The sequence below is a fragment of the Coptis chinensis genome, chromosome 1, assembly GCF_015680905.1.
Source record: "Coptis chinensis isolate HL-2020 chromosome 1, ASM1568090v1, whole genome shotgun sequence".
Lineage (NCBI taxonomy): Eukaryota > Viridiplantae > Streptophyta > Magnoliopsida > Ranunculales > Ranunculaceae > Coptis > Coptis chinensis.
The window spans coordinates 26,868,775-26,895,676 of record NC_141456.1 but is presented as its reverse complement, the minus strand read 5'-3'; the positions used below and the strand labels follow the sequence as shown (position 1 = coordinate 26,895,676).

Below are 26,902 nucleotides of genomic sequence, written 5' to 3'. Positions count from 1 at the left end.
CATCTTTCACTAAGGCAAGTTCGAAGGCCTCCCATGCTCGCTTCGACTGCGGTATCTTTTCATTTTGTAAAAGAACAAAACCGATATTTATGATAGAAGAAAAAATTTTCATTCATGTGGGATTGTTAGAAAAATGATTTGCTCAAATCCATTTAAATATGAATGAGTAGTTTGTCTCCCAAGTTACCCCAATTTAAGATGAAATGGGTTTTCTTGAAAAGATGCGTAATGTGAGAAAAACCTTTTCAAAATGATGCATTTGTTTGAAGCCACGTGCATTATGCGAAAAGGTGCGACCTTTCGAAATGTGCACCGGTTTGAAATATTATTATCATGCGAAAAGTGCAACCTTTTCAATAAAAGCAATCGGTTGAAACAATGCTATATCTTAAAATGGTGTGTCCTTCCGAAACATGTGACTTTTCAAAGAGTTGCTTACTTTTCCCAAGAGTCAGCATTGTTTGAAAAGGCACCCACTCACCTATAAATAGTGGATGAATTTGGAGAAAAATACACCGCATCACACAGAGTTCGATCTTTCTCTTCTCCTACATTTCTTGGTCGAATACTATGTTGTTTGTTTTCACTGAGTCTATAGAATTGAAGTGCTAGCTTTCTATAGAGAAATCCGTTCTATCTTGGGAGATAGTTTCCATCAACCTTCAATACGTGAGGGGAAAATCTGTCTTAAGGACATGGTGTATCTAGGGGGCTCGGATTTAATTAAGAAGTCAAGACACTTACACAAGACAAAGGTTTGTATAGTTTGGTAATTGGTAAAGAGTAAGTACAATTAAGTTGTATATTCCTAACAACTCCATCCCTCTGCGGACCTTTTTTTGTGTGATGTTATATTTTTGAACTTGTCAAGAATCGCCTCAATGTAATGAGATTGTGATAGAACAAGTCCATTTAACATCTCTTTAGAATATACAACTTAATTGACTTTTACTTTTACCAATTACCAAACTATACAAACCTTTGTCTTGTAAGTTGTCTTGTACTTCTTAATTAAATCCGAGCCTAGTGTAGATACACTATGTCCTTAAGACAGATTTTCCCCTCACGGTGCTTTCAAGGTTGATGGGAAACTATCTCCCAAGATAGAACGGATTTCCTTCTATAGAAAGCTAGCACTTCAATTCTATAGACTCAACACAACATAGTAGATTTGACTAAGAAATCGAGGGAGAAGAGAAAGATCGAACTCGTGGTGATCCGTGTGTATTTTCTCTCCAAATTCATCCACTATTTATAGTGAGTGGTGCCTTTTCGAAACAATACGCTGACTCTCGGGAAAAAGTAAGCAACTCTTTGAAAAGTCACATGTTTCGAAAGGACACACCATTTCTAAGATATAAAGACTGCTTCGAACCAAGGTTTATTTTTCGAAAGGTTGCACCTTTTCGCATGATACACTCGCTTTCAAACCAAAGGCACATTTCGAAGGTCGCGACCTTTTCGCATAATGCAATCGCTTCAAACAAATGCATCATTTTGAAAAGGTTTTTCTCACATTACGCATCGCTTCAAGAAAACCCATTTCATCTTAAGTGGGGTAACTTGGGAGACAAACTACTCATTCATATTTAAATGGATTTGAGCAAATCATTTTTCTAACAATCCCCACATGAATGAAAATTTGGCTTCTTCTATCATAAATATCGGATTTCTGTTCTTTACAAATGAAAAGATACCGTGACGTCAAGTAGCATGGGAGGCCTTGAACTTGCCTTAGTGAAAGATGATCGGATTTAATTGACGATCGAGAGACTTCAATTAATGTCCTTGAACCGCCACCGCTTGTATAAACCTAGACAATCATCTTCACGCAGCATCATCTCGAATATCGCTGTTCTCACGCTTGTGTTCATTTTGGCCTTGAACACTTCTTGGTTTCGTGATAGTGCTTTTGAGACATTTGCCTTTAAAATTCTCATGTGTCGCCCCACTTCGCGACTAACATAGGTGATTTCTATAAAGAGTATCCCGCGCAATACTCCACTTGGATAACATAACTTTCCAAGATATAGTAAATCATTAAAAGCTTGACTTATCCCCGTTTCTCGCAGATATGCAATCGCCTTATATAGGAATGGGTTAGAGTATAATATTACTTCCAAAGGCTAACCGAGTCACAAACATAATTCAGTTGGCCCATTGAACCTAGATCTTGGGATCTCCAAATAACTAGGTTGGTTTTTCCATTATGATGACTCTTGGTTGATTATCTCAAAAGCTTTAAGCCCATTCCCCCTTGATAATCTTTCTACTTGCTCTCTTGTTAAACCTTTTGTAAGCGGATCCGCAATGTTATCTTTTGACCTTACATAGTCGATTGAGATAACTCCATTTGAGAGCAATTGTCTAATCCAGTATTATGTCTACGACGATATGTCGAGACTTCCCGCTATACATGCTACTCACAGTGCTCTACCAATAGCAGATTACTCGTCACAAGTATACACACCGTGTAGGGTAATGTTTTAGCCCAGCCTTTGGAATATCCTCTAAGAAATTTCGGCCACTCGCTTTTTCTCCAAATTTCTTGTCCAATGCTATGAATTCTCGATTCCATAGTGGACCTCGCTATGCACGCTTTGTTTTGAGGATTTCCAAGAAACAAATGACCTCCAAGTGTAAAGACATATCCACTTGTGGACTTTGAGTCTTTAGTGTCGATATCCAATTAGCATCGCAAGCATTTCCGAACGGCCGGATATCTTGTATAGTGCAAACCAAAATTCGAAAGTATACTTTTAAGTATCCCAAAACTCTCAATATGGCAAAATTCAATGATCTCTCGCCAGATTACTCAGATATCGACTTAGTTTGCTCACGAGTATGCTATGTCGCCTTGTACAGTTTCATGACATACATTAAACTACCAAGTATACGAGAGTATTCTAGTTGAGATATGCTATCTCCGATTTTTGGCCAAATGAAGATTTACGCCAACCGGGTGACCTTTTTTTGTGTGATGTTATATTTTTGAACTTGTCAAGAATCGCCTCAATGTAATGAGATTGTGATAGAACAAGTCCATCCTCCATCCTAGAGATCTTAATTCCTAGGATAACATCAGCACCACCTAAATCTTTCATGTCAAACTTACTAGACAACATTTGTTTGGTAGATTTTATGACATCCATATTACTACCCAAAATTAGCATATCGCCTACATAGAGACAAACAATGACACATCCCTTTTTGAGTGCTTTTGACATAGACACACTTGTCACACTCGCTTATTTTGAAACCGCTTGACAACATTGCATTGTCAAATTTCTCATGCCATTGTTTAGGTGCTTGCTTTAATCCATATAAAGATTTAACAAGCTTGCAAACTTTCCTTTCTTGTCCAGAGCAATAAACCCTTCTAAGTTGTTCCATGTATATTTCTTCATCTAACTCACCATTCAAGAATGCCGCCTTTACATCCATTTGATGTATCTCAAATCCATGTATTGATGCTATTGCTATTAGCATTCTTATGGAAGTTATTCTTGTAACCGAGAGTAAGTGTCAAAATAATCCAATCCTTCCTTTTGTCTAAAGCCTTTGACCACAAGTCTAGCTTTATACTTGTCGATTGATCCATCAGGGCCTTTTAAATTTCTTTGTGAATATCCACTTATATCCCAAAGTCTTGGAACCCAAAGGTAAATCTACCAATTCCCATGTATGATTTTGCATTATGGATTCAATCTCGCTATTTATTGCTTCTTTCCAATAAGTAGCTTCGAGATGACATTGCCTCCTTGAACGCTTTGAGGATTATTTTCCAACAAGTATGTTAGAAAATCAGGTCCAAAAGACGCTGACGCCCTTGACCTTTTGCTACGCCTAGGTTCCTCCTCAATTTCGCTTTGTGTAGGATGGTTACTAGTTGTAGCATCTAAAGTTCTCTTTGTTGAACTTGACTCTATACACATGTTATAATGAAACATCTTTTCAAAGAATGAAGCATTCCTTGACTCTATAATTGTATTAACATGTATATCTTGAATCTCCTGATTTATGAACCGTAAAACGATATGCACTACTATTGTTTGCATATCCAATGAATACACAATCAATAGTCTTGGGTCCTATCTTCACCTTCTTAGGTTTAGGACTTCCACTTTAGCAAGACACCCCCACACTTTTAAGAATTCGGAGGGAAGTCCGATGACCTTTCCACAATTCGTATGGTGTTTTAAAGCGCCTTCTTGTTAGAATCTTGTTGAGAATGTAATTGGCGAAAAGCAAAGCTTCCCCACAAATTCTCGGGGCAAACCGTAACTTAACAACATAGCTGCTCATCATCTCTTTTAGAGTTCGGTTTTTGCGTTCTGCAATACCGCTTGATTGAGGTGAATAAGAGAGTAGTTTGATGAATGATTCCATGTTCGTAACAGAAACCTTCAAAAGGTGATTCATATTCACCTCCTCTATCACCCTTATAGCCTTAATCTTTTGCTTAGTTGATTTTCAACTTCATTTTTATAATGCTTGAACACTTCAATTGCCTCATCTTTTACTTCTCAACAAGTAAACATAACTATATCTAGTGCTATCGTCAATAAAAGTAATGAAATACTTTTACCACCTCTAGTTTGTACATACTTAAGATCACATATATCCTCAGATGTATTAAGTCTAGAGGTTCAAGACTTCTTTCAATGGAATGAAAGGATGATCCGTCAAACTTGATTCTACACAAGTTTCACATTTATGGTGTGGGTCTATTTTTATCTTTGGTATATATTCCAAATTAATTAATCTACGCAAGGTATCATAATTAACATGTCCTAATCTACCATGCCATACATGTGAAGACTCAATCAAGTAAACAAAAGATTCAACTTTTATTGGCTTTGGCAATAGTAAAACAAGATATCCTAAAGAGTCCATCCCGAAGATAGCCCTTTCCCACCTAATACATCATTCTTAGTTAGTACAAATTTATCGTAAACAAAGACTAACTTAAAGCCATTCTTGCTCAAGAAATAATCTTAAACCAAATTCTTAAGTAATGTCGTGCACATAGAGCACCTCATTTAGAGTTAGTTCCTTCCCGTAAGTCAACCTCATCACCACCACTTTCCTTTGCCTTCAACCTTGGACGTAGAAGAGTTCCCCATAAAGAGTTGTTCTTCCTTTTCCACAAAGATGATAAGTGGTGAACATCGACTTGTTGAGCATATGTGGCGAGTAGCACCAAGATCCACCCACCATTCCCTTTCATTTCCAATCATGAGACATTCGTAAACCACAGCAGATAGGTTCATGTCATTAACATTATCGTAAAGCCGCATCCATTGTCATATTTGCTTTCCAATTTTTTGCTTTTGTAATTTTTTGGCATGCGACATTCACTTGCCTTATGTCCAAATTTCCACCACAAATAGAAGCTTCTTGCCCTTGAACTTAGTAGCGCATTACTCTCTTCGCTTTGAGCTTTGTCTTGGCTTCCTCTTCCCCCCCAAGACTAGATCCTTCCACAATATTGGCCTTTGCCACCATGGGATCCTTGCCCTTCTTCCTCGATTGGCGGTTATCTTCTTCTATCCTTAGATTTGGACAATCACTCTTCAAGATTCATATCTTTGCGTTTATGCTTAAGATAGTTCTTAAAATCCTTCCAAGATGGTGGTAATTTCTCAATCATAGCAGCCTCACTTGAAAGATTCTCCTAGTGGTCATTCCTTCAAAGAATGACATCATGGAAGATTACTTGAAGTTCTTGACTTGGTTTATGACGGTCTTACTATCCGGCCATTTTGAAATCAAGAAATCACCAACTATGAATTTCTTCATGCCAAAGATCTTCACTCTTGTATTTCTTGTCCAACTAATCCCAAAGTTCCTTAGCAGCCTTGAACACACTATACACATTGTATAATGAGTCACCCAACCCGCTAAGAACATAATTTCTACACAAGAAATCAAGATGAAACCAAGCATCCTTGGCCAAAACCTTCTCCTTGTCGGTTTCATCGAGCTTACATCGAGCCTTATCCCACGTAAACCTTGCCAAGTTAAGGGTGGTCGATATAGAAGAGCATCTTTTGTTGCCGCTTTGAAATCGGGCCCATTGAACTTTTCGTGCTTCTCCCCATGAGGAAACGAATGGGGAATGATGCTGAATGCCAGGAGTAACCGGTGGTGTTGCCATATTCAAATACAACTACACTTTGTTATTCCTTTAAACCAAAAGAAAAGAAAAATGTAAACAAATTCCGCTCGCAAATAAAGAAGAAGAAAAAAGAAATCATCTTTTAAGTTGTTAGGAATATACAACTTAATTGTACTTACTCTTTACCAATTACCAAACTATACAAACCTTTTGTCTTGTAAGTGTCTTGTACTTTTAATTAAATCCGAGCCTAGTGTAGATACACTATGTCCTTAAGACATTTTCCCCTCCACGGTTGCTTGAAGGTTGATGGGAAACTATCTCCCAAGATAAACGGATTTCCTTCTATGTAAAGCTAGCACTTCAATTCTATGTACTCAAATAACACAACATAGTATTTGACTAAGAACGAGGGAGAAGAGAAAGATCGGAACTCAGTGTGATCCGGTGTGTATTTTTCTCCAAATTCATCCACTATTTATAGGTGAGTGGTGCCTTTTCAAAACAATACAAATGACTCTTGGGAAAAAGTAAGCAACTCTTTGAAAAGTCACATGTTTCGAAGGACACACCATTTCGCATATAAGACTGCTTCAACCAAAGGCCTATTTCGAAAGGTTGCACCTTTTCGATGATACAATGCTTCAAACCAAAGGCACATTTCGAAAGGTCGCGACCTTTTCTAAGATAATGCAATCGCTTCAAACAAATGCATCATTTTGAAAAGGTTTTTCTCACATTACGCATCAAGTTTCAAAAAACCCATTTCATCTTAAGTGGGGTAACTTGGGAGACAAACTACTCATTCATATTTAAATGGATTTGAGCAAATCATTTTTCTAACAAGGGATAACTCCAACAACCCGGGATTTACCCGCAAGGCCTTAAATTGTACGGATTCAAAGTGAACTGACACTTTTCTTGGAAATAATGAGATTAGCATGTTTAATTTTTCTAAACTACTTTAGATGCAATGAAGGATTCTCATGATCAATTATGCAGACATTCTTTACGAAGTGCACATATAAAGAATGCCTACCACTTCTAAATTCTAACAAGATCGTATAAAGCCACTTATAGTTTATTAAAGCATCTTTTGAGAAAACTTAATTATTTGTTAGTTGCATGCCAGGTTCAGATGATCAGATTAGTTCTTTTGCTTTAAACTGAGGAGCTTTTACTAAGAAAGTGGTGCTTATTAGTATATAATATACTTTAGTTGCACTATAGTACTATACTAAGATATGTAATGGGGGGGTTTCCTGGAGCTGCATTTCAGAACTCTTCTCAGGAGTCTCATAGTTGCTGTGATGACACCTTGCACTTACCGGTATTGCGAGCAATTTTAAAGGTTTAATTAACATAGATAGTGACAAGGCATGACATGCACGAAGAGAATACCTATGTGGTGATGATTTTGACCAATATATGCGTGTAAAAGAATTCGCCACACTATAATTTTTGAAGTGTAGCTCCACGAATCTTTCTGTACTTATTTGGTCTTAAACAGAGTAGTGTTGTTAGCACTTTGATTAAGAAATAAGGTGCAGAATGCTACATAATATATACGTAGTGGGTGGATTGGAAAATGACAAATTTCCTGAACTTAAAACCTATGATGCCTCCGTAGGGTACTATTAATTAGTAACTTTGTTTTCGCATTGAGCAAGATTCCCACTTCATTTTCACTTAGTCAAGCGTGAACTGACGCACGTACGTTACGTGTGATACCATCACTCGATAAGTCGATAGCATCGACTATTTTTTTTTTTTTTTTTGTCATGGAGAAGTCCGTGAAAAGTTCTAATAGTTGCATTTCATTATATTTTATATATAAGTTCCTTGTACATAATATCAAATTAAGAACCGATTAAGATAATGAAGTCAGACTAAAATTTGGTTTAGGAGTTCAACAAGATGGGGATGCCTTATTTCCAGCTTTTTAGACCACGAAACACTTATTACCATTATCAGGTGCAAGAAAAAGATGGAAAACAGAAGATAAGGAGACTCAATGTGTGTGCCTGTGTGGTGTGTGTGTATGGTGTTCTTTGGACCTACATACCAACAAAAATAAAATGAGATGATTTTTCTTCACGCCAAATCACACGCTTCACTTTACCTACAAGCTCTAACACCCCTCATTGCCACATAGACACTAACCAGCCTTAACCTAACATGCTATCCAGGATGATCACTAATGACATCTCACCATGTGGCATTCATACCAACATCCAAGGGACGGTGCTTCCCAATGGTTGGTGACTCGGTGATAGTAAATATAATATGTTAGTATAAACCCCATTACTAGTTTAAGATACAATAACAACAGTTGGTTGGAGTTGGAGAAGTGAATAGAAGACCTTCTTAGTGACACTGACACCAATGGAAAGTGGTGGGTGGTGCTAGATAGAGACTGTGTCTTTAACTAATTCACCTCCTTCCATTCTTCTACTTCTTCTTTCTTTTTTCTTGTCTGAGAGAGAGAGAGAGAGAGAGATGGGAAATTGTCAAGCAATTGATGCAGCATCATTGGTGATACAACATCCAAGTGGAAGAGTTGAGAGGTTTTATTGGCCACTGACAGTTAGTGAGGTGATGAGAATGAACCAAGGTCATTATGTTGCTCTTGTAATCACTTTGCCTGCTCTTCCATCACAGGAAGAGAAAGCTGTGAACCACGGTGAGGGGGGTGGCATCCGCTACACTCGTGTTAAACTACTCCGGCCTACTGATAGTCTTGTTCTTGGCCAAGCTTATCGACTTATTACCTCCGAAGGTAATATTTTCAGTTTTGATGATTGAATTACAGTAGGTTCTTCCAAATAACTTTTGCTGAAACTGAAGTAGTGTCTAGCTTAATTCTTGATATGTTTACTATTGTAGACGTTATGAAAGGGCTGTGGGAAAAGAAATATGCGAAAATGAAGAAGAAGAAAGAATTCCAATCAACTGAGAGACCGCTAGAGAGAGTGCAGGAAAAGAAGGATTTGCAACATGAAATGGAAGCGAAAAGACGGTCAGAGTCAGAGAAGATGAATCAGGTACACTCCCTAGTATGAGATCTTTAATGCGAATTCTGTCTTCAGATATATCTAACACAAGTATTCAAAATATATAATACTAATACTTTAGGTAAGTTTATAAGCTCAATTGAATTACAAGAAATATATTTAACTCTCATTCATAGAAGCAAAATGTTAGGTTTTCATTTCACATAATTTCATTATTAGTGTTTTTTTTATACAATTCATGCCAAGTTAAGGGGTGCTAACTATAAAATACCAACATTTTTCAGCCAGTGAAACATGAAAGAAACCGACAAAAGACGCCATCCTCTGCATCTATGGCAAGATCCAGACAGTGGCGCCCGTCATTACAGAGCATCTCTGAGGCTGGAAGCTGATTGCACTTTCAATCTTTCACACTTGTGTAAGCAAACAGAACAAACGGCCGATTAGCAAACAGAGTACTGGACTGTCTCAAACATACAACTATTCCAATCAGATGGAGTTCTTGATCTGGGTAAATGAAAAATAGAACCCTCATCGAGCAGGATAGCACGCTGAGTGATTTCTGAATGAAATACAGTTCCAGCATTTGAATCATTCCATGGCTAAATAACCCTTGTAAAATTAAGAAAAAGGATGATCCACTTCTGTTATAATCAGTAGTTCAGTACTAGTCTCTCACAATGTAATTAGCCTTAGCTTCAAGATGCGCTGCAGTTCTCAACAAGCGGTAAATTCTTAATTTACGCGTGGAGTTTCCCAACCACGCTGAAACAAGGCTATTTGGAACATGTCTAAAATTTCAATTAAGAGCAACCATTCCAAACCACAGAGCTACAAACCAACTAGTTTGAGTCGTAGAGATTCAAAGCATTCATAGTTTCATACCGTAATGGAATGTTCTTCAGCAATTAATCAGTACATGCACTGATGCACAGAAATTATCCAAAACTATGTGAATATGTCACTTAGCCTGCAAAAAGGATGGAAACTATTTTATAGAGCTATCCACTTAACTATGCCTCATATGGAAAGCTCGTAATCTTGTCACAGGCTTCAATACTTACAGCTAGCTATTTTTGAGTCAGAACAAGTCAAAATCTGCAATACATAATGGGAGGCAAAAGTTTGATTCTTTCAGAAGACAACAGTACTCTAAACTCTAAAGGACATCCATGATCCAACATTCCAACTGAATGATTTTTTATTTCACTAACTACTATAAGGGAGATTTTGTTTGTTAGATATTCCTTCATTTTTCTTTCTTTTCTTAATTCATTATTCACAAATCAATCAATATATATCCTTATTCTCCACTAGCGTAAACAGCTCACTAGGTTGAGAAGATACAAAACAAACTCATTATAAGATTAGTAGTATGTCATTGCAATATTAGTTAGGACAGACTGTTTGCAAGAATGACTTGGGTTCAAGTACAGCTTTCCTATGAGATAAAAGATCAAATAACTTATCCTTTGGAAGGCCAAACACGGTAAGATCTCTAACAGTCTTAGACTCTTAGTCCCCCTCTGTATTTATATATTTTGCTTTCAAATGTTTTTTGTTCACATTTAAATGGATAGACATACATCTGGATAAGATTAAGTTGATGTCCACAAATAGGCCGATTTAAGATGTTTAGGCAATTTCTTGTCTGTAAGTGACTGAAGCATACTCTGATGCCGGCATCTAGATTTTCTATTGTAGCATAAGGCTGTAAGCTAGGAATTTAAGTGTACATTTTTCTCGTCAAACCCTATGTTGTTAGATTGTTCAGTTACTTAAGATGATGGTGATGGACATGGTGATTGATAGACTGCACAACACGTCTTCAACACCTATGTAACTTTGTTTCGTGGTTGGACAAGAGGAATGGTCAGTCACAGACTCACAGGTCGTTGTGTGCAATGTCAAAACCACAAGAGAGGCCTGTCCCCAAGAAGAATTATTGTCCATAGTCAATAAGCAAAAACAAAAAAACAAGTCTGGAACAGGACAAAAACTATCTTCCGCCCGTCTCAAGGATCAATCCCACTCAAGAGGATAAGTTGAGATTTGAGAACCAGGTCTCTCCCAGACACTATTTTCCAAGGAAAAGTGTTGGCAACTTCAAGCGGAAGAAGGATGAGAGAAACTTGTTATATGAACAAACTCAACTACCAATAAATGTAACTGATTGACAAAGAAAAAACTGTAATCCTGGGCCAGATGTTCCTCAAAGATCTTTTTCTCAACAATGTGAACTTTTCCTGTGTATCGTGCCCAAGTAAAATCATTATTTGGAGTTCACTACGGGTCATTTGGCATCAGTTTATCCTTACAAACCGGTTTTACTAACCTATTCAAAATAGAAAATATGGTTGACATAATTGCATAGAATGATTCATCTAGTATATCAAGTGTAGACGTATTTAGATTAAAACATTTGACAACTTAAATGAGACCAAAGCGCCTAACACTGCAATGCCATAGAAATGATAACTTGTTTAGGACACCTTCCTTTTTCAGTAAGCATAGATTTTATCACACAGGAACTGCACTAGTAAAATTTAATCAAACGATGTTCTTATGACTGGTTTACACGTGCAATAACAGCGGCCAACACTAGTAAATTAGTGCACCCTAAAAATTAAGCAACTACATACATATTGGTTGGTGGTTATCGCAAAACAAAATAAAAGAAAAACAACTACATACACGAGCATTATATAGTTGACAAAAGAGGTGTTGAAAACGGTCAAAATGGTAATTGACGATCTCGCCTCGTTTGTGGTTTTCGTTTTTAAGTCATACTTTGAAAAGTAACTAAACACATATATACAACATGCACATGAACCCAATACCATTTTAATGTTTAGGTTTGCGTTAAGGTAGAAAGTAGAAACATTACAGATAATCGAAAAAAAAACATAAGGTAGAAACATTACCTTTAAGAGTCCATGAAGACCAATGCTGTCCTAGTGTCCTCAAACTGTTCTTGAAAAATTGAGATGGTTCATGAAAAATTGAGATGGTTACAAACGAGTGATTTTTTGCTCCCAGCAATATTGCTCCAAGGCCTCCAGGGGACTCTACAGCCAACCACCTGTTCAACATCATTTGAAAACCAGCCTAGCAGTAACTGACCTTATTTTCCACTTCCTAATTTGTCCTTTACCTTATATCAAAACAAAATTAATGAAATTTCTCTTTGTTTTCTCGGCTGAGTAAATGATTCCGGCTTCGAAATCGGTGGTAATGAAAGGCTACCACTGATAACCATTCCAAAATTTCGATCTTATTTGAGTTATTTCAACTACTGCTAATAACAGTGATTAATGAAAGGCTACTTGTATTTCTAACTAAATCAAAATTTGTAGTGTTGCTCAAAACTGTGGGCTATGGCTAGAACATTGTTGATTTTCCTCTCGATGAAATAACCAGAGGGAGTGGAAACCCAGCACAGTACGTTATTTCTTTTTCATTTTGTATTTTATAAGGGTAATATAGGAAGTCAAGATTTTCCATGGTTTTTGGCTAGTTGGCTTTCTGATTTTACTGACAGGTGGTTGGTTCTAGAGTCCGCTTGGAGCCCTTGGAGCAATATCGCTGGGAGCAAAAAATCACTCGTTACAAACTTCTCTGAATAATGCATGGTTGCGGTCATTCGGAGGCATTTTCGAGGCTTGAACAGTAAGAACTGAAGCCCTTTCAAGGCTGGTTAGCCCAAACATTAGATGGTCTCAAAATGCACAATTGGAAAATCAGGTAAAGTCCAAGACGAAGCAAGCCCAAAAGTTGCATGATCCAAGAATTTGGATGCAAGTTGATCTGTCTACAACCTGCGCGGATTGGTCGGATAGAGAAGTAACCAAGTTCCTATTTTCCAACCCATAGCCCACGCTATCACGCCCGAGACGAACCTAAAGTTACGGGTGATAATTTGGCTCTCAGGCCTCAACCCGCTCCGACCCGGCCCTCAAAATTGTATGTTTGAGCCTTCAAAAGTTGGCTCTCATAGATTTGAAGGGTTCTAGGGCCTAGGTTCTGAAACATGAGCCCGACCCTCATTAAGCCCTCACTTAGCCCTCATACGTTTTCTTGTTATTTTACATTATATTTATGTATTATATTCTAATTATCTAAGTTATATAAAAAAAATTACTAAATTAGTTTTCAATAGAGAATAGATTAGAACATAACATAATATATGTGTTTTTTATAATTGATTGAATGATAGATATATAAATCATATATAAAAGCAAATCCAACCTAACAATATAGTTAAGTATGAAAAATGTAAATGTTTTAAAAATATCATCTCTTCCACCATCTCTATCTCTCTTTTTATTTATTTATTTATTTTTTCTAAAGGAATAAGAATTAGTTTTGTATTCTTAGTTAAAATTGATATACATAATCAAAGTATAATAAAAATAAATAAAAAATCACAAAAAAAAAAAAAAAATAAATATATATATATATATATATATATATATATATATATATATATATATATATATATATATATAGGATACATACAGTCTTTTGTAGCCACATTGTGGACCATGACCGATCCACACCTTTCATCTCGTGCATCAATCAGAACCGATCCTACTGGACAATGTAAAATCGAAAAAAAACAAAAAACGAAATTCGGAAAAACCAAAATTTCGTGAATTTTGAAAACAAAAACACGAAATGTTTACCTTCTTCTCCAAAAAAAAATCAGTGTGAAAAACAAAAAACACGAAATAGGATTCAAATAAAAAATCGAATGTTTACCTTCTTCTCCAAAAAAATCAGTGGACACAGCTACACTCTCCGAAAACAATTAAGGTTTGTGTTTACATTCTCTCTTTTAATCTTATCTCCAAAAATCAGTGTTTCACTCGAAAACAATGTGCTAATTAACCATTGTTGTGTTGAATTAAGGTGTTCATTGACGAATCAATCTTCGTTTCAAGCTTGGTTTAAGTCGGAGCAACCTTTATTTTCACAGGTTTGTTTCTTCCATTCAAACAAGATTTTGTTGTTCATAAATTGAGATTTTGCTTCTTTTTTATGGAACTAATTGGCGTTGCTATGGGTTTGTTTGATATTTGTTTGCTTTATAAACATTTAAGTGGGATTGAATTATTAATTGAAGATATTTTGTTTGTTTACTTGATTGGATTTATAAGAGATGAATGATTCAAAATAAATAAATCATTAAATCAAGCAATGAAGTTATGAACGGTGAACTCGTCGAGTTCGGTGAACTCTATCGAGTTTTGAACTCTTTCGAGTTCGAGTTTTTGAACTCTGTCGAGTTTTTGAACTCGGTCGAGTTCGTTCGAGTTCGGTGAACTCTTTCGAGTTCGAGTTTTGAACTCTGTCGAGGAGTTCGGTGAATTGTTAGAGTTTTGAACTCTTTCAGAGTTCAGAGTTTTGAACTCTGTTAGAGTTCGGTGAACTCTGTCAGAGTTTTGAACTCTGTCGAGAGTTCGGGTGAACTCTTTTAGAGTTCGAGTTTTGAACTCTTTTCGAGAAGTTCGGTGAACTCTGTCGAGTTCATCGAACTCTCTGAAGAGTTCAAAGTTTTGAACTCATTATAAGAGATGAATGATTCAAAATAAATAAATCATTAAATCAAGCAATGAAGTTATGAACGGTGAACTCTATCGAGTTTTGAACTCGTTAGAGTTCGGTGAACTCTTCGAGTTCAGAGTTTTGAACTATGTTAGAGTTCGGTGAACTCTTTCAGAGTTCAGAGTTTTGAACTCTGTTAGAGTTCAAAGTTTTGAACTCTGTCAGAGTTCGGTGAACTCTTTCAGAGTTCAAAGTTTTGAACTCTGTCAGAGTTCGGTGAACTCTTTCAGAGTTTTGAACTACTCTGTCAGAGTTTTGAACTCTGTCAGAGTTCAGAGTTAACAGAATTGGCTCATTTGAAATGAAGTGAGTTAGGAGCCACCCTCGAAATATGTATACTTTTTCCTCTTTGTCTCCAAATAATGCCGCGGAGCGAGCTACAACAAGCTTTTTTAGATGCATCCGCATTGTGTAGTTAGGTTTTAAGTTGTTCTTGGATCTCTCGGTTTAGCCCGACTTTCTATATAAAATTAGAAAACTCAACTTTTATTGGTTTGTTGGACAAGTGAAGTAGGGAAGAACTCACTTTTATGGTTGTGCATGGGCTTTCTTTTGTATTTAGTCGGATCAGGGACTTACGTGGAAATGTGTTTGAAGCTTGCGATGTTTTGGTTTTGAAAGACATTTGGTTCTCTTGCGAAAACCGGAGGCCTCTCTTTATCTCTTTTCGTTCACATTTGCCATGAAGAGAGTGTGGAATACCCTCTTCTCTTTAGTTCACCTTAACAATCATTGTAAGAGACTGGAATTTGTACAAAGTACGACATATGACATCGATTGCATTGATTTTATCTTAAGTCTTCTAAGCCATATTTCCAGCCTCCTCTAACACTAGGTTTAAAGCCCAAATGTTCACCAAACTCGTGGTCAAAATACTTTCATGAGTAATGACCCAGTTGGACTAGGGTAATAGACTTGACCCCTTTTTGTAAAGGTTACTGCAGGGAAGATACTTTATGTGGTTGGTTTTCCTTCTTTTGACTATGTACTTTTACTATAGGCTAATGGAAGCCTTTTACTGTGAAGTTTTACTTAGTACCTCGTACTTTACTTCTTTAAAGTCTATATGAAAAAAGGAGCTGTTGATACAAAATTGGGAAGTTGAAGTTAGAATATCTAATGTGAAGGCGTGAGGCTAATTCTTAAATACGTTTTAGAGATGAAGTTGCAAAGGAAAAAGTGATTTGGATAGTTATACAATCAGAGGTGTCCAAGAAGAGATATCTTCAAATTTCGAGTGATGACAAAAAATCAAATTTTGGATTTTTGCTAAGTAACATGGACACTTTGTATATGACATATGGCCACTTCCATAGTTATTTATCTGTAAAGAGACACTTTTTAAGGTCTTGAACCCAAGAGTTAGTTGTGTAACTAAAGAATAGAAATAGTTTTCTTTTTAATTAGTCGTGTCCTTGTGTCCTAGTTCAAATAGGTCGTAATTTTTTTTTATTGGTTTGTTAGACAAGTGTAGCTAAATGGATGTTTGTTTGTTTGGATTTTTGTTACTGTAGATGGAAAGAACTCGCGGCAATAGGTGTGGTGATAACACTCATTCATCGAGAAAATGTTGTTGGTTGTCTACGCCTTTGTTGCATTCGAAAATGTCGTGGAAGTAGGATCCTCAAAAAAATGAGCCAAATCCAATCTCTTGGGAAAAAAATTTTGACTGTCAAGCTTTTAGGAGACTTCCAATGGTTGGAAGACGCGAGAGCATCGTCATTAGTACCTCTAGAGAATCTAAGATGCGCATAAATAATGAATTGCGGGGTTCGAAAAGGTTAACACAACAATGAAGAAAACGGAAAATGAAGGCAGAAAAATTCTTGAATTGCACCGAGTGTGGGAAGGATTTTGAATCGTTGGATACTTTGTTAGCTTGGTTAAGGAGCAACATTGAGTTGGCAGCGAGTTCAAGCTCTTCCACACGATCACCTCTTCCTCGCCTTCAAAAAAAGATAAAAAGTCAAAATTACACTTGAAATTGACGACGATGGTTTGTCGAAAAGAATTCGAAGTTTCATTGTAAAATTAGATGAGTCGTGGTTGATTTCAAGTTCTTTGTATTGCGTTTTTTGTGAACTTGTGGTGAATGTAATTATGCTTGGTTAATTCATTTTGTGAACTTGTTTGGTTAATCCATTTTGCTTATCTTGGTAACAACTTGTGGTGAACTTGTGGTTATGACTCATGTAACTATGACTCGGGTTATGAACTTGTGGTGAACTTGTGCTTATCTAATCAGAACTATGACTCGATTTATTTGCTAGAATCTTGTGTTGATGTAACAATGAATAAATTTGATTGGTAGTTTGTTCTAATAACAATGAATAAGTTTGATTGGTAGTTTGTTCTAATAGTTTTAATCGAAAATAAAAGCTAAATAAAAGCCGCCACAGTTCCTACAACTTAAATAGTTTTGCTGTCATAAACATAAAGATAAACAAGTTCCTACAAGCCGTCGAGAAACAAGTACAAGCCGTCGAGTATTGGTATTTCACGTAAACATACAAAACCGCAAGTAGAATAGAAAAAGACAATGAGAACACCGACTGAAAAAGCACAAGCTAACATAACATAACACAAGTCCGTACTAGTTTTACACTCCGACAACTGATTTTAGTTTGTCATTGCAGAACGTAATGTTTTTGCCAAAACATTTAAACAATTTGTTTTTGCATCTTGAACGGTGTGGCCTAAACCCTAAACCTTTTTGAACGGTGTGGCCACACCGCTCAAGAGGCAAAAAACAGACAACACCATTTTTATCCAAGCTCAAATCCCAAACGACATGACCACACCGTTTGGACTAGGTCCCAAACGGTGTGGCCATGTCGCTTGGGGATTCAAATCAAAACGGTGTGGCCACACCGTTTGGGACTAAATCCAAACGGTATGATCACACCGCTCAAGAGGGAAAAAACAGACCACCATTTTTATCAAGCTCAAATCCCAAACGGCATGGCCACACCGTTTGGGACCTAGTGAAAAACGGTGTGTGGCGCACCGTTCAAGAGAGAAAAAACAGATCCACGCCAAATCCCAAACGAAATTTCAGAAAAACAAAATTTTGCAAAGCAAAAACACGAAATAAACAAAACATTACATCGAGAATTCTTCTCCAAAAATTACATCGAGAATTCTTCTCCAAAAATTTCTACCCTCTTCTCTCCATAATTCACGAGCTGGGTTCTCTCTTTGGGCTGTGTGCTTCTTTCACAAAAGGTAATTTCTCTATTTCTCATTAATTTCTCTATTTTGAATTTCCTTATGCATTTTCTCGACTAGCCTTATTATACATTTACACTTGTGACTTGCTTAAATGGACAACAATTTGTTTGAGTTGTAGTTGCTACTATACTTTGTTCACAATGCCCTTGTTTCCACAATTTTGACATTTTTGTTATCAGATGGACGGACTCAATATTGATTGATGAAGTCGGAGAGAAGGAAGAATACGGTTCAGGTGAGCTAATGTTTCAATTTTATTTTCAATTTCTACCAACGAATTCAATATCTTGTATTATTGTACCGTGTTAGTTTATTTGTTTTTTTGACGTGGACACATTTATTTGCAAGTACCGAAGTCTTTTTATGGCACCTTCGTGGCATTTTCTTCCTCTGTTCAACCTCCGAGAGTTTGAAGTGGAAGTGGAAATTGTGAAGCCACCATGTTTGGGAATGTGTTTTGAAACTCTTGAGGCTGCAAAACAATTCTATATAGATTACGGAAAAATCGTTTGGATTTAGTCCAAGAATTGAAGCTCAAAAATCAGTTTCGCGTTCGGATGAAGTTAGTAGTTGTCAAATGACTTGCTCGAGATTTGGGGTTTATAGAGTTCGAGGAGGCAAAAAAATAAGAATGTGGATGGAACCGAGAAAGAAGTGAGAAAAAGAAACACAAATACGCTTAAATGTGGGTGCCTTGCTTCAATGAGGGTGACAAAGTAAAATAGTGGAATCTGGAAAGTGATGAAATTTAGTAGCGAGCACAATCACAACCCGGTTAGTCCGCAAAAAGAATGGGTATGCCCCGTTAATAGAAATATGCCTGCTGCAGCTAAGGTGTTGATTGACTCATTTCGTGATGGTGGTGTACACGTGAATAAAGTTGTTGATATACTTGACGGAGTACAAATTGGTTTTGATGATAGGGATTGTTGGAACCATTTGGGCCCCTCGAAAAGAATACAAGAAACCGGAGAGGGTGATGCTACCAAGCGGTGCTTCATTTTTTCAAGAAAAAAAGTATAGAGGATCCTAATTTCTTTTATGCAATACGGATGGATCATGAAGCAAGGGCCATTAATTTTTCCGGGTAGATAGTCGGTCGCATTACCGCTTTCAATATTTTGGTGGCGTGGTTTTCTTTGATACCACATATCGTAAGAATGTATATGAAATGCCATTAAGCCCATTTACTCGGAGTTAACCACCATATGCAATCAATCCAATTTGGTTGTGCACTACTTTTGGATGAAACAGAAGATTCTTTTCAGTGGGTTTTTGAGACTTGGCTTGGAGCTATGGGCGGACGTGCCCCATCTGCAATTATCACAGATCAAGATAGAGCTATGACTCTAGCTATTGGTACGGTATTCCCTAATACTCGACACAGATTCTGCCTATGGCATATTATGAAGAAGTTCCCTGAAAAACTTCCAAATTATTATTATCGGAAGTCAAAATTCAAAAAAGAATTCAAACACTGTATTCGGCAAATATTTATTCCTGATGTGTTTGAAAGGAGGTGGGCAGAATTGATGTCTAGTTTTAAGTTGGAGGAGAATGAATGGCTTCAAGAGATGTACAAGATTCGACACAAATGGGCTCCAGTTTATCACTTGGATACTTTTTATGCCGGCACTTCGACTACCGGAAGTTAAAAAGCATGAATTACGTTTACAAGAACTTTTTCACATCTACGACAACTCTTAGAGAGTTTGTAGTGAAGAATGATAAGTGTTTGATGAGGATTGTTGAAAGAGAAAAAAAAAGGATTATATTACTTGAACACTTTCGAATCGGATTATAGGCGAATTCATTTCTCTTGAAGAGTCGCGACAAGTGTATACACAAGGAATGCTTATGATAGATTCAAGCAAGAATTCGAAAGTTAGCTTTGAACCGAGTATGTCCCGCATGATGATGAAAAGGTAATCGACGGCAAATGTAACCTACACTTATAAGTCGCGAAGTTACGGTGTGAAATGTGAATGGAAGGTGAAGTTCAACCCAAATGACAAAAGAAGGTAATTGTGAATGCAAAACTTTTGAATTTCGGGATACCTTGTGGACACCTCATAAAGGTATTTCAGAGTCGTGATATTGAGATTCCCGAGCTCTTTATTCTTAAGAGGTGGATGAAAGGGGCAAATAAGTATAGAGCTGAGTATGACCGTGGACTGGTAAGTGGCCATGAGAACTCGGTACTGAGAATTACTCGACTTCAAATGGTTGCTAATCAGTTGGTTTATGAAGCTGCGGAAACTGATTCAGCTTACCAATTAATGCTACAAAGACTGCAAGAACTGTCAGTGGAGCTCAAGAAACAGAAGGAAGTTGACCCTGGTGTTTCAGTTGTTAATTCATGCACTATTGCTGATAGTTCAGCACCGCCACTTGACCTATCCCAAGTTTTACTTTTGAATCCTAACATCTCTCAAACAAAAGGAAGAAAAAAAGTCGTGAAGATTTATAAGAAAACTAAGGACGATGGTAGAATAAAAGGGGGTCTTGAACAAGCATGCGCAAAAGCCAAAGCAAAGACAGAGAGGAGATGTACATGTTGTAACAAAGTTGGTGTTAACCATGACAGACGAAATTGTCCTGAAAATCCAAACAAAAAGAAGGGCCCAAGTAAGTATAATATTGTTTCCTTAAAGCTTAATTAAGTAGTATCCTATCTTACACAATTGCCTTTAAAACTTAACGTTTTCCATTCTTTTTGATTTACGATTGGATGTAGAGTTAGAGGACGAGACGGCGGCGATGAGGAGAACGAAGACGCGAGGATGGGGAGGAGAACGAAGACGAGGGCACAAAATGATAACATTTCCCTTTATCCAGTTTTTATCCCGCTTTCGTTATGGAACCTAGCAAGGAGCGGTGGTGGGGCTGTTTGAGGACACGAATATCTACGCCATTCATGTCACCAACTTTATTTGGTGGGGCTGTCAGAGTTCTGGAATTGTGAAGAAGTTTTAGTGATTTGAGTTTTATTTGGGTTTTAGTTATTTGGGTGAATTGTCAGAGTTTTAGTTATCATAGTTTTAGTAAACTATTTATTCATTTTGGAACCAATCAGAAGTTTAGTAAATTATATGAACTTGATTATATGTCAGAACTTGATTACCTTTCAGAAGTTTTACATGTCAGAAGTTTGTGTAAATTATATGAACTTGAGTTTTAGTATAACAGTTGATTTAAACGTAATTATGCATGTAGTAATTATTGATGTGTACAGTGATTGGACTGGACTGAGAGACAAAATTCGAGGCTAAAACGACCTGGCTAGGTAGTCTGTATTGCACACCAAACGGTGTGGCCACACCATTTGGACTAGGTCCCAAACGGTGTGGCCATGCCGTTTGGGATTTGAACTTGGATAAAATGGTGGTGTCTGTTTTTTTGCCTCTTGAACGGTGTGACCACACCGTTTGTCCATAGTCCCAAACGGTGTGGCCACACCGTTTGGCCTTAGTACAAAACGGTGTGGCCACACCGTTTGTCCTTAGTCCCAAACGTGTGGCCACACCATTTGGGATTTGAACCGGGTTAAAAATGGTGTTGTCTGTTTTGTCCTTAGTCCCAAAGCGGTGTGGCCACACCGTTTGGCCTTAAGCATCCTAAAATGGTGTGGCCACACCGTTTGTCCTTAGTCCCAAACGGTGTGGCCACACCGTTTGGGATTTGAACTTAGGTTAAAAATGGTGTTGTCTGTTTTGTCCTTAGTCCCAAACGGTGTGGCCACACCGTTTGGGATTTGAACTAGGTTAAAAATGGTGTTGTCTGTTTTATTTGAGTCTTGAACGGTGTGGCCACACCGTTTGGCCTTAAAAAAAGCGGTGTGGCCACACCGTTTGTCCTAATCCCAAACGGTGTGGCCACACCGCTTGAGATTTGAACCGGGTTAAAAATGGTGTTGTCTGTTTGTCCTTAGTCCCAAAACGGTGTGGCCACACCGTTTGGCCTTTTATCCCAAACGGTGTGGCCACACCGTTTGGGATTTGAACTGGGTTAAAAATGGTGTTGTCTATTTTTTTGACTCTTGAACGGTGTGGCCACACCGTTTGGCCTTAGTCCCAAACAGCATGGCCACACCGTTCAAGAGGCAAAAAAACAGATGTTTTGTGTTTTGGCAAAAACATTGCGTTCTGCATTAGATTTGTGTGTAAATTGTTATTGATTGGATAATGGTAGACATTTTGTGAAAACCGTGGGGTTATAGTCTGGCCACTTTTCTAGCAAACGCAATGAAGCAGGATATTGTCGTGGGCTAAGCAATAAATTCAAATGAAGCAATGCACGTTTATCTGAGGAGACCAACAAAATGAAATGAAAAAAATTATTAGATCAGGCTCGGGTCAAGTTTCAAGCCCCTTTGCAAGTCCATATACTTTCGTGCTATGATGAATCCATAGACTCATAGAGGCAATAATACACAACACAACATTTTGCACAGAACACAAACAAAAAAATAAAAGTGTAATCAATCAGGTCAGGCAAAAGAATAGTGTTTGTTTGTGTAATCAATCCTGACCACCTGAATAATAACCAGACACCCTCTGAAAGTACTAATAAGTTTTCAAAATCTATGTTATCAAAATCTAAAATGTGAACAGATAAGTTACTCAAGCTTCAGGAACTGTAGTAACATGTTTCAGGAACAGAATTTCAGGGTTAACATGTTTGTTACGCATGCTCAAATACTTTGACATCCCAACAAATGACACTACAGTTCTCCAGTACTTAAAAGTCTGCAATCTCTCCAGTAAGTGGACATAACTTTCAGCAAATAAGCGGATATATAATAGACCACTGCTTTACTGCCTAAAGAGAGGGCACTCTGAAGTCTGAACCCGTTTCCTCACTTTCTTAACTTCAACTTCTTCAACATTCTTTGCAGAACCATTATCGCAACCTGCACCAAGAGGAACACTACAAGTCTTATAAGGATGAACATTGTAAGCAACAACGTATTACAAATGTTTCAGATAAAGCCAAATATAATTAACTATGCAATAGACCTTTTGCAATCATTAAGCGTAATATCTATTCTATTAAGGTCTCCATCCAAAGATTCAGTTACATAATATCAAGAAGAGCAAACAAGCTTCTATTAACAGCCTATAAGATAAGTTAAGTAATGATCAAGGCAAATTGGACAAATGTCCCGGTGAGTGGTGATGATAGCCCTTGTGAAGATAATACATTCTGTTATGAGAATGTATCTAAACACAACAAAAAGATTTTGGTATTCATAAGAATGGCTTTCTAAATCCAAACTCCAAACCAAACTTGATCTCACAATCATGAAACTTCGTAAAGGAATAGTTATCACAGATTCTAAATTTGCAGAAACATCATTGTCTTCATATATCTAGCGGACATTAATCGGCTAAAGGAATAGTCCAAATAGAGTGTACCCTAGAGCGAGCAATTAAGTTACTCAAGCTTCGGAACTATAGTAAATACCTATCAACTACAAGTCCATGTGCACTAATTCCTCATTCAATGTACTCTAACACAACAAATCAAATCCTCAAGGTTCAAAAACTCTACAAACAACATAGCAGCTACAAATCGCGAGTTTGTTTTACTCCTAATCTGTTATACACTAGCACAATCCTTAAAGCTTTCCAGTTTCAAAGTCAACATGTGTGTGTGCTTTATTCCTGCAAAACTAACCTCTCCACTTGCTTCCTCATGTTCACCATTTCCATTTCCAACACTTTCGTCCCAACACAAGATAAAAGGAGGTAAACTAACCAAACTCAACATACCTAAATCCTATGCTAACCACTAAACCCTAAACTAACCAAACTCAACATACCTAAATCCTATGCTCATTCACGATATCGTCCGCCAATGAACTTGCACCGGGGTCAAATTGTATGCCTCCATGAACTCGTTACGTGCATCGTCACGGAATCGCAGCCCCACCCAATTGCGGGCCTTGATTGAGCAAGCGAGAAATTTCATCGACGACGACGGTCTTTGTCAAAATTAAAACGAAAAACTACATTAGTATATACATTTACATTTATAAAATACCAAAACAAAACAAAACAAAATTAACGTTGTAAGATATTAACTCACCGATTATGATATGGAAGACTCGTAGGGAGTAGTGACTAAGATGATCGGGGTTTATCATTCTCATAATGACTATTGTTTTCGTTACCAACTCATGTATCTACTAACACACTCCCATGGATAAGGCGGAATGGGTCCTCGTTGTTCAAGTTGAATCAAGTGATTCTCGCCATTTACTCCGATAGGAAGATGCAATATTAAATTTCACATCATACCCGCGGTCCGGAAGTAGTTAGTGTCGAGGTCTTTGGTCTTGGGGATCGAGGGTACAAACTGCATATGACCCAACCGACGACAACCCTTGAAACATTATCTTTGCTTTCGACATTATCAAGAAAGCATATAAATCCCTCGAAAAATGTTATTTCATCCACCGCCGTGTAGCTCGGACTTGCACATAGGGATACCATTCAACCTGTCAAATAGCATATGATCGAGGAAATTAATCATTAACCACATACTAATAATATCAATTAATAAATAAAACTATTTACATACAAAAATGCTTACATCGGTACAAGTCATATTATCAATGGTGGCTCGGTATGCTTCAATGCATTGTTGCTAGCTAGCATAAAAGATCGAAATGGCGAGTACCTACGAAAGCACGGCACATGCTCAACCGATAGTCCTCATTTTGGGTATGGCCTTGAACACCGGAAGTACTCATAAATCCATGCCTACATTAATATAGACACCCGGTTAATATTGTAATAGATAGATAAAATTGACATTGAAAAGAAAAACAAAAAAACTAATACCGTAGGAGAGTGAAATAGCACGAAACACCCTTCACCTTGGCACTTGTGGCGGTCCCCAGACCCACACAAGTAAGCCCGGTAAAGGCTGCACCCCACGCGTAGTCTCGATCTCGGCAAATTTGGCGATCTCGGATAACAAACGAGAACTGGTTCGAGGGCGACGTCGGTGAAGGCGGTACATCTAAAGAAAAATAACGGATAAGCTCTCACAAAGAAATCACCTCTTTTGGGTTGGCGCTTCTTCACAACAACCCCATTTTCATCACGTAAATCTTCATCTCATTACCTTCCCAAAGAAAGCGCTTCATCAAGAAATCCATCCTAACTTTGGAAATGAACTTATTGGATTTCATCTCCGCGATCTATCTTATCCATGGGTATGCCAAGATCTTTGTGGAGGAGTCTTTTTAATCTGTTCCAAGGTCAAATCGGTGTCCCCGATCCACCGCTTTGCCTCTCGATCGAACTCCTAAGAGTTGGGAAACATCGTCCAACGTGATTGTCATCTCGCCCCACGGCATATGAAGCGTGTTGGTCTCGGATGCCACCTCTCCACAAACGCGAGACCAACACGGGATCCCGATGCTGTATACACCTAAGACCCGAGCACATAAGCGGTTCTTTGAAGCTCCGTGAAAAGTAGAACAGGTTTGAACACTCTCCAGGATATCCCATTGTACCAACTTGTTTAGGTGCCCATGGCACTTCACACCCCTCGCTCCGCCTAAAACAACAAAAACTTAGTATTAATGTATGCACAAGTTTCGTAATACAAAATTTAAATACTAATAGACACTAAATGATAATATTACCTGCCTCCCCAAACATCGCGAGCCGTTATGCTGCATAGTCATACAACAGATGTGACACACAAGGGCCACCTCCATAAACACCTCTCTTGAACTCCAAGTCATTGTTAGACTTTCTCACAATATTCACTGGAGGTACAGGTACATGGACTTCCTCGTCATCCTCCTCCTCCTCCTCCGCGTCCTCTTCCTCCTCGTCAGTCTTTTCTTCTGCATCATCAACACCCTCTTCTTCACTATCAGCATGACTTAGAACTACACTCTTCCCACGATCCATATTTACGTCATCGCCATCGTCATCGTCATCGTCATCTACATCTACATCTACATCTACATCTACATCTACATCTAAATCTAAATCTAAATCTAAATCTACATCTACATCTACATCTACATCACTAAGAACTGTCCCCTTTCTTCTCTTTTGATTTCCTAACTCTACACCACTTACAACATTCTTTGGGATCATCCGCTTTCCGATCCCTCTACTTAACCGATGCGAAGTGGTTGTTCTCCTTCCTCTCTTTTTCTCGGGCTCCTCATCGCGACCGAACTACTACTCCCCCCACCTAACAACTTCTTAGCACCCGTGAAAACACTTTTTGTTTGCATTCTTCACATTCAGATTCTTTGTTCGAGGCATTGCTACAAAATAAATAGGAGTTAAAATATAAGACATTCAACTAATTCAAATTGTTGCAATACCAACGTGAAAAACAAAGAACGAAATAAGGCGGTGTGCATGCCAATCTATATCTAAGTTCAAAACTCGACAGAGTTAAGCGAACTTCGGCGAGTTCAAAACTCTCGACGAGTTCACGAACTCGAAAAGAGTTCAAAACTCTTACATAGTTCACGAACTCTTACGAGTTCAAAACTTCGAAAAGAGTTCAAAACTCGAACTTCGAAGAGTTCACCGAACTCGACGAGTTCAAAACTCTGAAAGAGTTCACGAACTCTAACGAGTTCAAAACTCTGAACTCGAACTCGAAAGAGTTCACCTAACTCGACGAGTTCAAAACTCTGAACTCTGACAGAGTTCAAAACTCTGATAGAGTTCACCGAACTCTGACAGAGTTCAAAACTCTGACAGAGTTCACCGAACTCTGAAAGAGTTCAAAACTCTGAACTCTGACAGAGTTCAAAACTCTGATAGAGTTCAAAACCAATTGGATTAATATTATTTAAAGCCGGTAAAGTTTAATCATATCGATGTATTACTAATGAGTAAGTAGAGGTTGTGGTTTCTAATCATATCGATGTAACTTTACC

The 26,902-nt window shown here is 37.7% G+C and overlaps 1 protein-coding gene and 1 long non-coding RNA gene across 2 annotated transcripts; one reads left to right on the top strand and one right to left on the bottom strand.

The window, feature by feature from the left end:
- Nucleotides 1-8,234: 8,234 nt before the first annotated feature.
- LOC147523210 (D-ribose-binding periplasmic protein) lies at nt 8,235-9,923 on the top strand. The gene is made up of 3 exons (XM_086597865.1): nt 8,235-8,900; nt 9,008-9,165; nt 9,420-9,923. Exons 1-3 carry the CDS (start codon nt 8,621-8,623, stop codon nt 9,525-9,527), a joined length of 546 nt encoding a protein of 181 aa, XP_086453991.1. The 5' UTR covers nt 8,235-8,620; the 3' UTR covers nt 9,528-9,923.
- A 12,623-nt stretch (nt 9,924-22,546) lies between these two features.
- Nucleotides 22,547-23,877, bottom strand: LOC147523209 (uncharacterized). Its single transcript, XR_015196102.1, has 2 exons — nt 23,798-23,877; nt 22,547-22,885 (listed from the first exon to the last, which is right to left on the bottom strand). It is a non-coding gene; the product is annotated as an uncharacterized LOC147523209 (long non-coding RNA).
- Nucleotides 23,878-26,902: the final 3,025 nt, after the last annotated feature.

What these genes read in the sequence shown, in the direction of transcription:
- LOC147523210 (XM_086597865.1), top strand. Translation starts at nt 8,621, where the DNA reads ATGGGAAATTGTCAAGCAATTGATGCAGCATCATTGGTGATACAACAT. An exon ending in TCGACTTATTACCTCCGAAG is followed by an intron (nt 8,901 to 9,007) that starts GTAATATTTTCA and finishes TTACTATTGTAG; the next exon opens with ACGTTATGAAAGGGCTGTGG. An exon ending in AGTCAGAGAAGATGAATCAG is followed by an intron (nt 9,166 to 9,419) that starts GTACACTCCCTA and finishes AACATTTTTCAG; the next exon opens with CCAGTGAAACATGAAAGAAA.